Raw genomic sequence first — 15,948 nt, forward strand, 5'->3', positions numbered from 1 at the left:
GGTTTTGCAAGATTGGGACCTTTGCTTTTCCTGACATATTAATGACCTCTATTATGATGTGCAGGAGACAAGTATCAGTGTTTGTGGATGATACAAAACGTGGAATTGTAAGTAACATGTAACATGTGAGGAGAACTTCAAAGGACAGTGTGGAGTGTGCAAATAGATGGCAGATGAAGCTGAATGCAGAGAAGTGAGAGGTAGTACATTTTGGTATGCAAAACATGATAAAATAAGGGACAATTCTTAAGGGAGTGCAGGAGGAAAGGGACCTGGTTGTACAGGTTCATAGATTGCTGAAGGTGGCAGGACAGATGTAGACAGCGGTTAATAGAGCATACAGCATTAATTAATATGGGTGGGGAGTGCAAGAGCAAAGAGGTTATGCTGAACTTATACAAGACACAAGTTATACCTCAGCTGGGGTACTGTGTACAGTTCTGGGTGCCACACTACAGGAAGGACGTGAACACATTGGAGAACACACAGAGGTTTACAAGAATGGTTCCAGGGATGAGAAACGTCAGTTATGAGCATAGATTGGACAGATTAGGACTTAGAGAAGAATGGAGGAGATTTGATAGAGGTGTTCAAAATCATGATGGAAGAAAACTGTTCCTGCTCCTAAAGAGGGCTCAGATTTAAAGTAATTGGCCAAGGAAGTAAATGTGATGCGAGAGATAACTTTTGTTCACAAAGCGTAATTTGGGTCTGGAATGCACTTCCTGGAAGTGTGGTCGAGGCAGTTTCAGTCAAGGCATTCAAGAGGGCATTAGATGATTATTTAAATAGCAACAATGCACAAAGGTGTGGGAAAAAAAACAGGAGCGCAACACAACGTCATGATGCTCGTTTAGAGAGCCAATGCTGACACGATGGGCCGACGGTCTTGCTTCTTTGCCATAACATTTGTGTGATTTGGTGGAGATAAACTGTACTGATTAAACGATTCATTATTAAGTATCACTCTTCACATTCACCTTATTGTGGAATAACACAACTGTCCGTCACCTAATCTTTGAAGGCTAAAGAAATACAAGCACAATAGGGCAGGTACAACGGGTTTTGGTTAAACAGGGGTTTTAATGTTACACTCCTATTCCCACCAAAACACCTTCAGGGTAGTATGAACTAGTTCTTTTAAAATTGAGAATGAAAATGCTGAAAATCTGAAATTAAAAAAAAAATTGACTCAACAGGTATTGCAGCATTTATGACAAGAGCAGTAGTTAACATTTCAGGTTGATGGTTGTGAGAGAACCCTTGGGGACAAGTGACCATAATGTGGCAGAATTCTTTGTCAAAGTGGACAGTGATGTAATTGATTCCGAGACCTGAATCTCAATAAAGGTAACAATGATGGTATGAGGAACGAATTGGCTATGATAGACTGAGAAAGATTACTGAAAGGAACGAAAGTGGACAGGCAATGGCAGGCATTTAAAGCACAAATAGGTGAACTTCAGAAGTCATTTATTCCTGCTTGCCACAAGAGTGAGAGAGAAATCTCAGAAAGTTACAGAATTCTAGCAGATTTAGATAAGGTAGATTCAGAAAGAATGTTCCAGAAGGTGGGGGAGTCCAGATCTAGGGGTCATAGTTTGAAGATAAGGGGTAAACTTTACAGGAGGAAAGTGAGGAGAAATTTATTCACAGTGAATGGTGAATTCACTATCACAGAAAGTAGCTGAGGCCAAAAAGTTGTCGGATTTCAAGAAGAAATTAGATATAGTTCTTGGAGCTGAAGGGGATTGGGGGGGGGGGGGGGGGGGGGGCGGTTTCAGGATATTGAATTTGATGCTCAACCACGATCAAAATGCATGATGGAATGGCCTCAAAGGGCCAAATGGCCGACTCCTGCTTCTAGTTTCCATTAATCATTAATTCTCTTACTCTCTCCATAGACACTACTAGACCTGCTGAGTACTTCCAGGATTTTTTGTTTTATTTATCTGAGTGACATGCTCAGACTGTAGAATGGAGTGATTTCTCCTGTGAACTGAGCACGTAACCGTGGCAGATCCAAATGTGAAGTACTACGATTAACAAAAGGCAAAATCAGTTACAGCATAAACCAAAACATTACGAGAAAGACAAAAAAAGTATAGACATAACAAAATGCAGGGGGCAAAAAGAATACAAGCATGAGGAACAGAAACAGTAAAGGAAAGACTACAATAAGTTGGAGACATTCAACCCAAAGGGAAAAAAGTGCAGCCAAAGGTGACATTTGAAATTAGGACTGTAGGTTGGATTTGAGCGTTTAGAACATAGCAAAATTACAGCACAAACAGGCCCTTTGGTCCACAAGTTGCATCGATCATATCTCTACCTACTAGGCTTACCTATAACCCTCAATCCTATTAAGTCCCATGTACTCATCCAGAAGTCTCTTAAAAGACCCTATCGAATTTGCCTCCACCACCACCGACGGCAGCCGATTCCACACACCCACCGCCCTCAGTGAAAAACTTGCCCCTAATATCTCTTCTGTACCTACTCCCCAGCACCTTAAACCTGTGTCCAATTGAGGCAGCCATTTCAGCCCTGGGAAAAAGCCTCAGAATTCACCCGTTCAATACTTCTCAACATCTTATACACCTCTATCAGGTCAACTCTGATCTTTTGTCTCTCCAAGGAGAAAAGACCAAGCTCTCTCAACCTATCCTCATAAGGCATGCCACCCAATCCAGGCAACATCCTTCTAAATCTCCTCTGCACCCTTTCAATGGCTTCCGCATCCTTCCTGTAATGAGGCGACCAGAACTGAGCACAGTACTCCAAGCGGGGTCTGATTAGGGTCTTATTAAGCTGCAGCATTATCTTCCGACTCCAAAACGCAATCCCTCAATTGATGAAGGCCAGTACACCTTCTTAATCACATCCTCTACCTGCAACGTCTATTTGAGAGTCCTATGAACTCAGACCCCAAGATCCTTCTGATCTTCCACACTGCTAAGAGTCTTACCCTTATTATATTCCTTCATCCCATTTGACCTGCCAAAATGTACCACTACACATTTATCTGGGTTGAAGTCCATCTGCCACTTCTCCACCCAGTCTTACATCCTATGTCATGCTGCAACTTCTGACATCCCTCCAAACTATCCACAACACCAACCTTCGTTGCAAGGTCCTATAAAGCAAGAGGAAGGTTTTAAGCAATGACTATGACAAAATGATGTCATGTGGCAGGTGGAGAAATTTAAGTAAATGTTAACATTCTTCTGAGGGGTCAACATCAACTCTAACTCATGGCACCAAGACAAACATAGACAAGAAAATCTGCTGATTATCACAGATCATTCCCCCTCAACTGAATCAGTGCTCCTCTCTGTTGGCCACTAGGCGGAGGGGGCACTGAGGGTGGCAAGGGCACAGAATATAGTCTGGGTGGGGGACTTCAATGCCCATCACCAAGAGTGGCTTGGTAGTACCAAACAGACAGAAATGACTGGGTCCTAAAGGACTTAGCTGTGACAGGTGGTGAGAGAACCAAGATGGAAAAACATACTTGATCTTATCCTCATTAACCTGCTTGTCACAAACCATCTATCCATGACTGTATTAGTAGGAGTGACTGCCACACAGTCCCTGAGAAGACTAATTCCGGTGTTCACATTGAAGATGCCTCTCAATTGTATTGTGTGGCCTCACCACCGTGCTAAATGGGATAGACTTTGAACAGACCTACCAGCTCAAGACTGTGCAACCAAGTAGAGCTGTGGGCCATCAGCGGCAACAGCAGAATTAAGTTAAGTTCATTTATTAGTCACAAATAAGGCTTACATTAACACTGTGATGAAGTTACTGTGAAATTCCCTTAGTTGCCAAGCTACAGTGCCCGTTTGAGTCATTGCACCTAACCAGCATGTCTTTCAGGTGTGGGAGGAAACCACAGCACCCACAGGAAACCCATGAAGACAGAGAGAACGTGCAAACTCCACATAGACAGTTATCCAATCTGGGAATTGAACCCGGATCCCTGGTGCTCAGAGGCAGCAATGTATTCAACCACAACCTGTAACCTCATGGCCTGACAGATCCCCCACTCTACCATTACCACCAATCCAGGAGCTCAACATTGGTTCAATGAAGGGTGCACAAGGGCACACCAAGAGCAACACCAGGCATACCAAAAAATAAAAGTGTCAACCTGATGACGCTACAACACAGGACTACTTGTGTGCCAAACAGCATAAAGCAGCAAGTGATTGATAAAGTTTACCGTTCCCAGAACCTTCAGCCCAACTATCTTCAGTTCCTTCTATCATTAGGTCAGATGTTTGTTACAATATTTAGCATCATTCATGACTCCTCAGACACTGAAGCAGTTCATGTCCAAATGCAGCAAGACTCGAATATCCAGCCTCGGGGTGACAAGTGGCCAGTAACATCCATGTCACACAAATGCCAAGCAATGACCATCTTCAACAAAAGACCACCCCCCCTTGACATTCAAATGGTATTACCATCACAGAATCCCCCTTATCAACATTCTGGAAGTTACCATTGACCAAAAACAGAACTGGACTAGCCAGATAAATATTGCGCCACCACAGCATGTCAAAGAATCCCCCTCCCATCCCCTCAACTGAAGTCTGTCCACCATCTACAAGGAACAAGTCAGGAGAGTTACCTAGATGCATACTGCTCCAAGAACACAAGAAGCTCGCCATCCAGAACAATGCAGCCCACTTGATTGCTACTCCTTCTACAAACATTCAATCCCTCCGTCACCGATGCACAGTGGCAGTCACATGCACCAAGATGCACCGCAGGAACTTGCCAAGGTTCCTTAAACAGCATCTTCCAAAACCATGTCCATTACCATCCAGAAGAACAAGGGCAGCAGATACTTGGGAACACCACCACCTGGAAGTTCCTCGCTAAATCACTCACCATCCTGACTTGGAAATATAACCTTTCATTGTTGCTGGGTCAAAATCCTGGATATTCCTACCTACACGTCACAGGCTACAGTGGCTCAAGAAGACAACCCTTCTGAAGGGCAACTAGGGATAGGTAATAAATCCTGGCCTAGCTAGTGACACTGATAGCCCGTAAATGATTTTATTTTAGAACAGCAACAAGTTTAAAATATTAATTTTGAAAGCAACTACCCAGGGAGACAAACTGTTCCAGAGAAACCTAGTAACTGAGCTGCCATAGGTGGCAAGAAAACTTTCTCCTCATGTACCAAAATTGCACAGGAGAATCCCATTATCAATGTGTATACTGAAAATCAGAAAGGATAAAAAAGTTTAACACAAGTTGTGGCAAGCAATAGCTCGGTGCAGACAGGAAGTGTGCACAGTTGCAATTTTTTAAAAATATATTCCAGGTAGTGAGAGATCTTGAAAAAGTATGGATTATTTAAAAAAGAATACAAAAACCACAATTTTACTACTAGAATTATAGTACATTATAAAATTAGAATTGAAGCAGCAGGCCAGTCTGAAAATGAAAGCAAAAAAGTTACCTGTTGCAAAATGCATCTTGGGTGCTCTTCATGTGCTTTCCATTGAAAGCATCCATATTCCAAGTGTCATGACTAGAAGCACCATTGCTGAGTCGATCATTACCTTCATGCCCAGGTTCAATTCTCTGTATTTGACGGCTGGAACTGTGAATTTTTAAGTTCTCAGTGATATTATTTTTGGTTTTTTCTTGACTTGATTTTCCATCAACTTCCAAGGAAGAACTTCCACTTCCTTGTTTGAGTTCATCTTCATATATAGTCAATAATCCTTTGGGCTTTCGGTTATCATTAGAGTTTAGTCCTCTGCTATGTAGTGGTTGGTCAGCAGAGCTTGATGAGCTTGATTTGTGCTTTGGACTCCCCTGTCTTCTGTTACCTTCCTCAAAAATACTGTCTACATTCAGTGTTTCCCGTGAGGGTTTCCAAACCTTAACTCTACTTCTATTTCTACCATGGCCTTTGTCCCTTGAATCTTGACTGCTATCAGTGTCATATCCGGTGAAGCTGCTACTTTTGTTTTTCTGGTGCATACCATCAGAAGCATAAAATAATTTGTTTGATGTTGCCTTGGGTTGTGGAGTAGTTCTACCTTCACTTGAAGGTCCTTTTCTGTGACCACTAGATACGTGCTGATCCCAGAAGTGCTTCAGACCATTTCCATGAGGTGGTGTTCCAGATTTTGAAGGAGACCTGTCCTCTGAAGAAATATTATTGTCACAGCGTGAGTGAAGAATAGAACATTATTAATTAACAACATTAATAATGCACACCAACATCATACACGTACAATGTCAAGACACATGACTATCGATAGATATATTTAGAAATTAAAAGATTTTTTGTATGCCATTCTATCTTGCTTTTTATGTCTAAAGTTGAATCCCCCTTTAAAACCATTCTGCCTTTGCTAAACATAGCAAATCTCCACATTTATAAAATCTACCTCTTTAAAACTGATACCAGGAGGCATATACAAATCCCACTGCAATGTTCAATCGTTTTCTACTTCTTCATTCTGCAAATACATACACTTACAGAAGGCATTTGATAAAGTTTTTCAGAAGACACTATTAGCCAAGGTAGGTAATTGGCTGAGGAGCAGGAAATATAGTAGGGATAGATATTCTAATTAGTTAGGCACAATGAATGGTGCCCTGGTCTCAACCACACACCATATTTATTAACTATTGCGATAATAGAATGCTGTCAAGGTATAAGGGGAACAGATATCTTTGCTTATCTATTCTATCTCTGTTGGTTGGGAACTCCAACCAACAGAGATAGCAGCCATGGTCTAAAAATTAAGAGCTTGACCTTTCAAGGGTTAAATTAGGAAACGCAAAGGGTGGTAGAAATTTGGAACTCTTCCGCAAATGGCATTGACATTAGATAGATGGCTAATTTTAAAACTGAATGGGAAGTTATCCATTTATCCACTTTGTTGCAAAATTAGGAAGACAGATCGTTATTTGAATGGGTGCAAATTAAGAAAGATGGATACTCAGCAAAACCTGTCATATGAGGAGAGACTACATTGGTTAGGATTATATTCACTGGAGTTTAGAAGGTTGGCGGGGGTGGGGGGGGGGGGGGAAGAGAGAGAGAGAGAGAGAGAGAGAGAGAGAGAGAGTGGTGGTGTGGGAAAATCTCATAAAACTTATAAAATGTAACAGGGTTAGACAGAGTAGATTCAGAAAGAATGTTCCCAATGGTGGGGAACGCCAGAATTAGGGGCCATAGTTTGAGATAAGAGGATAAACCTTTTAGGGCTGAGGTGAGGAGAAATTTCTTCACCCAGAGTGTGGTGAATCTGTGGAATTCACTACTACAGAAAGCAGTTGAGGCCAAAACATTGTCTGTTTTCAAGAAGAAATAAGACATTGCTCCAGGGGATAAAGGGATCAAGGGGTATGGTGGTGGTGGTTGGGGAGTGGGTAGAGAAATCAGGATATTGATTTCAATGATCAGCCATGATCAAAAGGAATGGCACAGCAGGCTCAAAAAGGGCCAAATGACCTACTCCTGCTTCTAGTTTCTAATAGATATTTATTAAGCAGAGGTCTTCCAGAATGGCACAGACAGGTACAGTAGCTATCACTGCTGCCTTACAACATCAAGGAACCAGGTTCGATTCCCAGCTTGGTTCATTGTCTGTGTAGAGTTTGCACAATCTCCCTGTATCTGCATGGATTTCTTTGGGTGCTCCAGTTTCCTCCCAGTCCAAAAGATATGCTGGTTAGGTGTATTGGCTATGCTAAATTGTCCCTCAGCGTACCCAAATAGGCAACCAGGGGGTTTTCACAGTAACTTCATTGCAGTTTTAATGTAAGCCTACTTGTGACATTATTAAATAAACTTTAATATAGGGAAAAGGTGGGTATGTGGAGTTAGGTCACAGATCAGCCTTGATCTCACCTGAACGGTGAGAAAGGATTAGAGGTTAAATGTTTTTATGCTGATTGTACAAATAGTAATTATACCCATTTCAGAAGGTAAAATCAGATATTTCATACAAATAACATCCCTTGAGCTCAGCTGAGTCTCTGCCTCATTAATCCAAACAAAACATTTTAAAATTATCTAAAACTGTTTCACAGTGATGGTCTAAGAACATAAGAAATAGGAGCAGGAGTAGGCCATCTGGCCCTTCAAGCCTGCCCCGCCATTCAATAAGATCATGGCTGATCTGTCGTGGCTCAGTTCCACTTTCCGGCCCTCTCCCCATAACCCTTAATCCCCTCTCTTATCAAAAACCCATCAACCTGCTTCTTGAAAATATTTAGCAAGGCAGCCTCCACCACTTCAACGGGTAGAGAATTCCAGAGATTCACCACCCTTTGAGTGAAGAAGTTCCTCCTCAACTCCGTTCTAAAACGCCCCCCCTTTATCTTGAGGCTGTGCCCCCTAGTCCTACTGTCTTTTTTGAGCGGGAAGAGTCTCTCCACCTCTATCCTATCCATCCCATTCATCATCTTATACGTCTCAATGAGATCTCCCCTCATTCTTCTAAACTCCAACGAGTACAAGCCTAGTTTATTCAGCCTCTCCTCATAGTTCAACCCCCTCAACTCCGGTATCAGCCTAGTAAACCTCCTCTGCACTCCCTCCAAGGCCAAAATATCTTTGCGCAGGTGCGGCGCCCAAAACTGCACACAGTACTCCAGCTGCGGCCTCACCAATGCCCTATACAGCTGCAGCAAGACCTCCCTACTTTTATATTCAATCCCCTTCGCTATGAAGGCCAGCATCCCATTCGCCTTCCTGACCACCTGCTGCACCTGCAAGCTGGGTTTTTGCGACTCATGCACAAGGACCCCAAGGTCCCTCTGCACCGTCGCCTGCTGCAGTTTTTCGCCACGTAACTAATAGTCCTTCCTACCGTTCTTCCTACCAAAGTGGACCACCTCACACTTGCCAACATTAAATTCCATTTGCCATTTCCTGGCCCATTCGCCCAGCCTATCTAGATCCTTCTGCAGACTCTCCACACCCTCCGCACAATTTGCCGTTCCCCCAATCTTGGTGTCATCCGCAAATTTCGACACCCTACACTCGGTTCCCTCCTCCAGATCATCTATATAAATGGTAAAAAGCTGAGGCCCCAGCACCGACCCCTGGGGCACTCCACTAGTCACCATCCGCCAATCCGAATAGCATCCGTTGACCCCCACTCTCTGCCTCCTATTTGACAACCAATCCTCTATCCACGCTAACACCCTACCCCCAACTCCAAGTCCCCTGACCTTCTGCAATAACCTCTTATGAGGTACTTTGTCAAACGCCTTCTGAAAATCCAGAAAGACCACATCCACCGGCTCTCCTCTATCGACCGCCCTAGACACATCCTCATAGAACTCCAGTAAATTTGTCAGACACGACTTCCCTTTAATGAAACCGTGCTGCGTCTGCTCTATCAAGCAATTCCCTTCAAGATGTCTAACATGGGACATGATTAGATCAGGCTAACTAAGATACTACAATGTAAACTTTTCTTATTGTTATTACCCCAGTAGTAAATATTCAGCAGTAGATCAATTAGACTTGAGGAGAAGGGGAGCAAGAAACAACGTCTATCAGTAACTATCTATAATCAATCAACCAGAAAGTCTCCAGATTCAGAAGCAGTATTCGTGCCCCAGAGAGCTGAACCTTCCTTTTAGATATGTTAGTAGGATCTGCTTGTTGCTATGATATTAAAATGCCATAGTTCTTAGGCTTAAGTATAGGCTGTATAGGCCTGTCTGCTGGTTCCTTCAAATTATGAGATATTTGGGGAAATGCATCTCTAAGTGTGTGTATATACTGGATAAAGAGAGCATTTACGCTGACATGGAACTTGTTCTTGAATTTCATTTGCTCATTACCATGAATATTTCCAATTGAGATGCATATAATTTACTTCACAGAAATATATTCTTGGACAAAATTAATATTCATCTACTCAGCTATACAATGATAAAACAGGCATCTCCCATTCAAGCTCCTAACATTCCTATTCCTATTTTACCAGGAATTTCCAGAGTAAGAGTTCATTACTTCAGAGTGTTGTGGGAATTTCCATGCATTTCATCCCTCCTTGTTTCCAATGTAAATCTCATCTTTCTGTATTGGCCTACAATCATAGACAACACCTGTTCCTTATTATAATTAATTCTATACTTAGGCAATTTCTCAGTTATGCTTTAAGTTTTGTCATTGCATCTGTAGGATAACTTGAAACTTTGTAATATTAACATAACATTGTTTGCAATTAAACACATTATCCTCTTAACATTTCCAAGTTCAACGGAATTGTCCAAGGCATGTACAACTAACAAATAACAGATATCCCGTCCGAATGGAATATAATTTTGTACTGTTTTGTGCATGCAATATTCAATAATTTAGTATGATAGGAATTTTAAAATGTTATCTGGATTAGCATACAAACTTGTTGAGTAATTTTCATTGCATGTGTGTGGGAAGTGGAAGACCATCCTATTGTAAAATGTCTATTTGGAAAATAAGGCTTTTTTGCTTTCTGGGACCCATGAGCAATTCAATAACTTTTGAGTTGACAATTTCTGTATACTACAGTATGTACTCCTGAACAGTTAGAAAACATTACACAGCAAAACAAGGTACTTTCACACTAAATCCCCTCTGTTGCAGCTGCTCTACACAGTGCAAATTCTTCACACTCCAGCAAATTCAAATTAGTAGTAGTCCATATCAACCACCCATCTTAAATATTATATTTTCACAATGAGAATATTCACTATACTTCATGGGAGCACATAACAGCAGGTAAAAACGTACAGATCGTCAAGATCCACAACAAAAAGCACAAAAATATTAACCTTTCTGTTTGCCATAGTCAGCTCTTCTTGTTGGTTTGTCATTTTCTATTTTCTGGGGATGTGATGAGTTTCTTGCGTTGTGTGTCTTTTGTGCACGCTCTTTTGAACGGTCTCGCAATCGAAAAGGATTTTCATCAGGAAATACTTTAACTGTAAAAACAAAAGTGCACTTTTTGTTCAACAGTGATAGATCAAATAGGTTTTATGCAACAAAAAAAGAAACAGAAAAGTTCTTCTTCCCAACTTCCAAAGATATTGCAGTTGGATTTCCATTTGTTTTCTATTGTCAGAAGTTAAAGGGTATAAAAATACATGCACGTTGAACAAAGATTTTGTTCATGAACTTTTGTGGTTGATGCAAATTCATAATGTCCTAAATTTTGTCCAACAAGTAACATAATTGGCAACTTTTTAATCATTTGCTGCACATATTCTGTTAAGCTCTTTGAATTTGGCACTATTTATTTTTTAGCTAAGAAGTTCACAGGAATGGGAAGCAAAGAAGGCAGGGTTCATCATGTCCAAGAATAATAGCATGTGTTATTACTAAATACAAGCAACACACCATAATTCATTTGCAATAACTTCAGTTCACTCCATGGAAAGAAGTACACAAACCTTTTTATTAAATGAATCACTAAAGATTACTTTTCCAGAGTTAACTTAGAATAAGAACTTATACTTCATGAGAAAATCAAAACACACAAAGCTGAGGTTAGTGGCCCTATTTTCTATTTTATTCAATTGACTTTATTGTCCTTGTGTATATCAAAGATTTGGAGATGGAGCTTGTAGCATGGCACACAGAAACCCCTGCTTTCTGATACTATTAAAACAAAGTAGATTAGTTTAAAATTGGGACTAGAATCACAAAGTGCCTCATTTATATACCAAACGAAGATATAATCATTTTTGAACAAGCATTTTAAACCTAAACTACATTTTTGCCCCTTCTTAAGTGGAGTTTCTATTAAGTTTCTATTACAGCAATGATATCATTCACTTTGGAGTTGCTGCAGAATTCTAGCAGCCCTGTCTATTAACATTAATAAGAGTAGCCAAGTTTTAAATTAAGTGCCACAAGGTAATTAATTACTTACTAAGCCCTCGACCTCGACTATCTTGAATATATCCTCTCTGGAAACCTCCTTTGGTATTAGACTGTTGTTTTGGAGGCATTTTTGGACCACTGGTTTTTGAAGAATGTCCTTCAGTTTCATTTTCCCTCATGTAATCAGTCATTCTGGCAGCAGAAACTTGGATTTCTTTTTCTGATTATAAAAAAATGTAGGAATCATTCAGATGTAGATGCACAAACCAAGTCACTTTTCATACAAGATACAAACAGTTCACAAAAAATATAGCACTGCTGATAATGCTTGGTGGTATTTCTAACTGAACTACAATGTATAAGTGAAAATCAACAAGAAAAACAGGATCAATTTAACTTCTGGGTAGCCCAACTGATAACTGGGGCTTTTATTTACATGTTAGGAGTTCAACATCCATATTAAAAAAGGTTCATCATCTGAAACAAGCATTTTAGGCCTCTGGCAAGAGACATCTTTCAAACGGAGCCACCTACATTGCCAGTGTTAATGAAAGGCTTCTGCCCTTATTTTAAGGCAGTTGTTGCTCTGTTAGTGCCACACAAAGATAGTGATGAAAACCAACCTCAATAAACTATTTACATCAATTTCTTCTCTGGTTGTAAACAAGGTCGAATTCTCAGCTCTAATTTTTGTTCTTTAAATGAGGTAGCAATTATTTCACATGGCAATGCACAAATAAAATAGGTAACACTTCTCAGCAAAACTAAATCAAGAAAGGATAGGATAGAATACTTCTATTTCAAAATTGAATCCCTCTCAAATGAGGGAGAAATGGAAGTGATCCAACATTCTCTCTTAACTTACTTTCACATGTACCATCAGAATTGTACTTAATACTACAAAAATCAGCAGTGAGACAAAGCATTCAAGAATGCAATTAGCTTGGATTCAACAGTGGATAAATAGATTGTTGTTTCACTGGATCACCTTTGGGAAGTAATGATGTTTGATGGAATAATGTAGCAGCAAAGCACCGATATTGAAAATCATCAAATCATACTTTTGTTTACTCAAAGCTGCATGTTTATCGAATGAGAAGCCTGAAGATAAAATTATCTTTATGTCAGTCCAAGATATGACCAATATGCCAACAAGAACATCCTTTTATTTCCATATACCAGGCCCAACATCGTCTAACCACATCCTCCACCATGAGCAAAACACCCAGGGAAACAGAAAATTGCTCTTATTTGGCCACAAGTTTTTTTTTTAAGCATCTGCAGTATTCACCAAGCCAGGCAATAGTTTCTGCAGTGGCTAAGTGGAGCTCCCTGAACCCTCCACTGAATTTTGTCAGGGGGCAGTCTTCAATGACGTGGGTCATTTTTTGGTATGCACCACAGTGGCAGTCTAGGTTCCCAGCAAAGCCCAAGTGTAGCACAAAGGCCTTGGCCAGGCAGAAACAGTTGAGGAATGCTCAATGTTGACATGGTAGGTTGAAGCTGCGTGAGCAGGCTGCGGGATCTGTGATGAGGAAGCGGTTTTTAATGGTGGCGTGTTAACTCCATTCTTGCTGCACAGGGTCTCTGCTGTTATTCCTTGGCAGTGTGATCTTAGCCATATCGACTAGGATAATGGGAAATGAGCAACCAGTAGATCAGCAAGGACCTTGCTTAACGGCATGCTTGGACTGAAACAGACTTCTCCAGGATCTTTCTTATTGCAATCTACAAGGACACATACGTGGCTTAACTCTGCTCCCAGCTGGCACCCAATTTGCCAACTGTCCTGTTACTGGCAAATTGACATAGTGATGGAAAGACAGACATCCCAACACCTTCCTGAGCCATTTTGCCAGCCTTCTCACTTCCCAACCTATCGTGGGCTGGTAAAATTTCTGCCACAGAATTAGCTTTGGTAGAACGAATCAACAACAAAAGGCAGAAAACTATGGTCGTTTATATGCCGACTAAAAGTAGTTAGGCCATCAAATACACTGTACGTCAGGAAATCAGGAGGTGCATGGGCAAAGCTTCATGTGGACTTCAACCTACATATCAACTGGACAAAATAAATTTACAGCAAAACTGTGGAAGATGAGCTCATGGAGTACATTAAAGCTAGTTCTTTAGGTTTATAGGTAAAGGATCCAACCAGGCAACAGGCTTTATAGCTTTATGCAATGAGACAAGATTGTACTTGTAGCAAATAAACCCCTGGGGAAGCATGATTAAATGAAGAATAAGTCTTTGGGGAAACATGATTATCTGAAGAATTATTTTGTTACACTTGGGAGTCTAATTCCAAAACTCGGGAGTAAATCTGAGCAAATCTAACTACAAAAGTTAGAGGGTCTAACTGGCTAACCTAGATTGGAAAATTAGGTTAAAAGATATGACTATAGACAGGTAATGACAAACGCACAAAGAATTTATAATTTTCAATTCAGGGATAAAGACCCCACCAGAAAAGTTGATCCAACCATGACCAATAGGACAAGTTAAAAATAGTATTAGATTAAAGTAGAGCCTTATAATGCTGCTAAACAATGAAAAACCTGAGGGCTTGGCAGGATTTTAAAATTCAACAAAGAATGACCAGGAAGTGGATTAATCAAAAGGTGCAATAAGGGGCAATGAAATTATAAAAAAGATTATAAACATAGAACATTACAGCGCAGAACAGGCCCTTCGGCCCACGATGTTGCGCCGACCAATTAAGAAAAAAAGCAATGACCCTCTAACCTAAACCAATCCCTTTCCATCCATAAACCTATCCACGGACCTCTTAAATGCCCCCAAACTAGGCTCATCTACAACTGCAGCAGGCAGGGCATTCCACTCCCCCACCACCCTCTGGGTAAAGAACCTACCTCTGACATCCATCCTATAACTACCATCCCTTAAGTTAAAGCTAAGTCCCCTCGTGCTAGCTTTCTCCATCTGAGGAAAAAGGCTATCACTGTCCACCCTATCTAAACCTCTAATCATCTGGTATGTTTCAATAAGGTCTCCTCTTAGCCACCTTCTTTCTAACGAAAACAACCTCAAATCCCTCAGTCTCTCCTCATAGGACCTTCCCTCCATACCAGGCAACATCCTGGTAAACCTCCTCTGCACCCTCTCCAAAGCCTCCACATCCTTCCTATAATGTGGGGACCAGAACTGTACACAATACTCCAAGTGCGGCCGCACCAGAGTTTTGTACAGTTGCAACATGACGTTGCGGCTCCTAAATTCAATCCCCCTACCAATAAACACCAAGACACCGTATGCCTTCCTAACAACCTTATCGACTTGATTTCCAACTTTCAGGGATCTATGCACACATACACCTAGATCCCTCTGTTCGTCAACACTATTCAGAGTCATACCGTTAGCCCTATACTCTACACATCCGTTATTCCTGCCAGTGTGAATTACCTCACACTTTTCCACATTAAACTCCATCTGCCACCTCTCGGCCCAGCTCTGCAACTTGTCCAAGTCTCTCTGTAAACTATGATACCCCTCTTCACTGTCTACCACTCCTCTGACTTTGGTGTCATCAGCAAATTTACTAATCCATCCTTCTATACCCTCATCCAGATCATTTATAAAAATTACAAACAGCAGTGGCCCCAAAACAGATCCCTGAGGCACACCACTTCTAACCGAACTCCATGACGAATACTTTCCATCAACCACCACCCTCTGTCTTCTATCAGCTCGCCAATTCCTGATCCAATTAACTAAATCACCCTCAATCCCATACATCTGCATTTTCTGCAGACGCCTTCCATGGTGAACCTTATCAAACGCCTTACTAAAGTCCATATATACCACATCAACTGCCTTACCCCCATCCACCTCTTTGGTCACTTTTTCAAAAAACTCAATAAGGTTAGTAAGGCACAACCTACCCTTCACAAAACCGTGCTGACTATCTCTAATCAATTCATTACTCTCTAAATAACTATAAATCCTATCCCTAATAATTTTTTCTAATACTTTGCCCACAACAGAAGTAAGACTCACCAGTCTATAATTCCCAGGGAAGTCTCTATTCCCTTTCTTAAACAATGGGACAACATTCG

The 15,948-nt window shown here is 41.0% G+C and overlaps 1 protein-coding gene across 1 annotated transcript in view; it reads right to left on the reverse strand.

The window, feature by feature from the left end:
- Positions 1–15,948, reverse strand: part of LOC145344297 (ubiquitin carboxyl-terminal hydrolase 53-like) — a 103,803-nt gene that overhangs the window by 34,752 nt on the left and 53,103 nt on the right. Inside the window, exons 10-12 of the mRNA XM_080191371.1 lie at positions 11,922–12,092; positions 10,822–10,971; positions 5,483–6,179 (exon numbers count right to left, since the gene is read on the reverse strand). Of these exons, the coding sequence (XP_080047497.1) occupies positions 5,483–6,179; positions 10,822–10,971; positions 11,922–12,092 (1,018 nt within the window). The remainder of the gene's footprint in view (positions 1–5,482; positions 6,180–10,821; positions 10,972–11,921; positions 12,093–15,948) is intronic.

Source organism: Carcharhinus amblyrhynchos, chromosome 1 (assembly GCF_965287045.1).
Source record: "Carcharhinus amblyrhynchos chromosome 1, sCarAmb.v2.hapA, whole genome shotgun sequence".
NCBI lineage: Eukaryota > Metazoa > Chordata > Chondrichthyes > Carcharhiniformes > Carcharhinidae > Carcharhinus > Carcharhinus amblyrhynchos.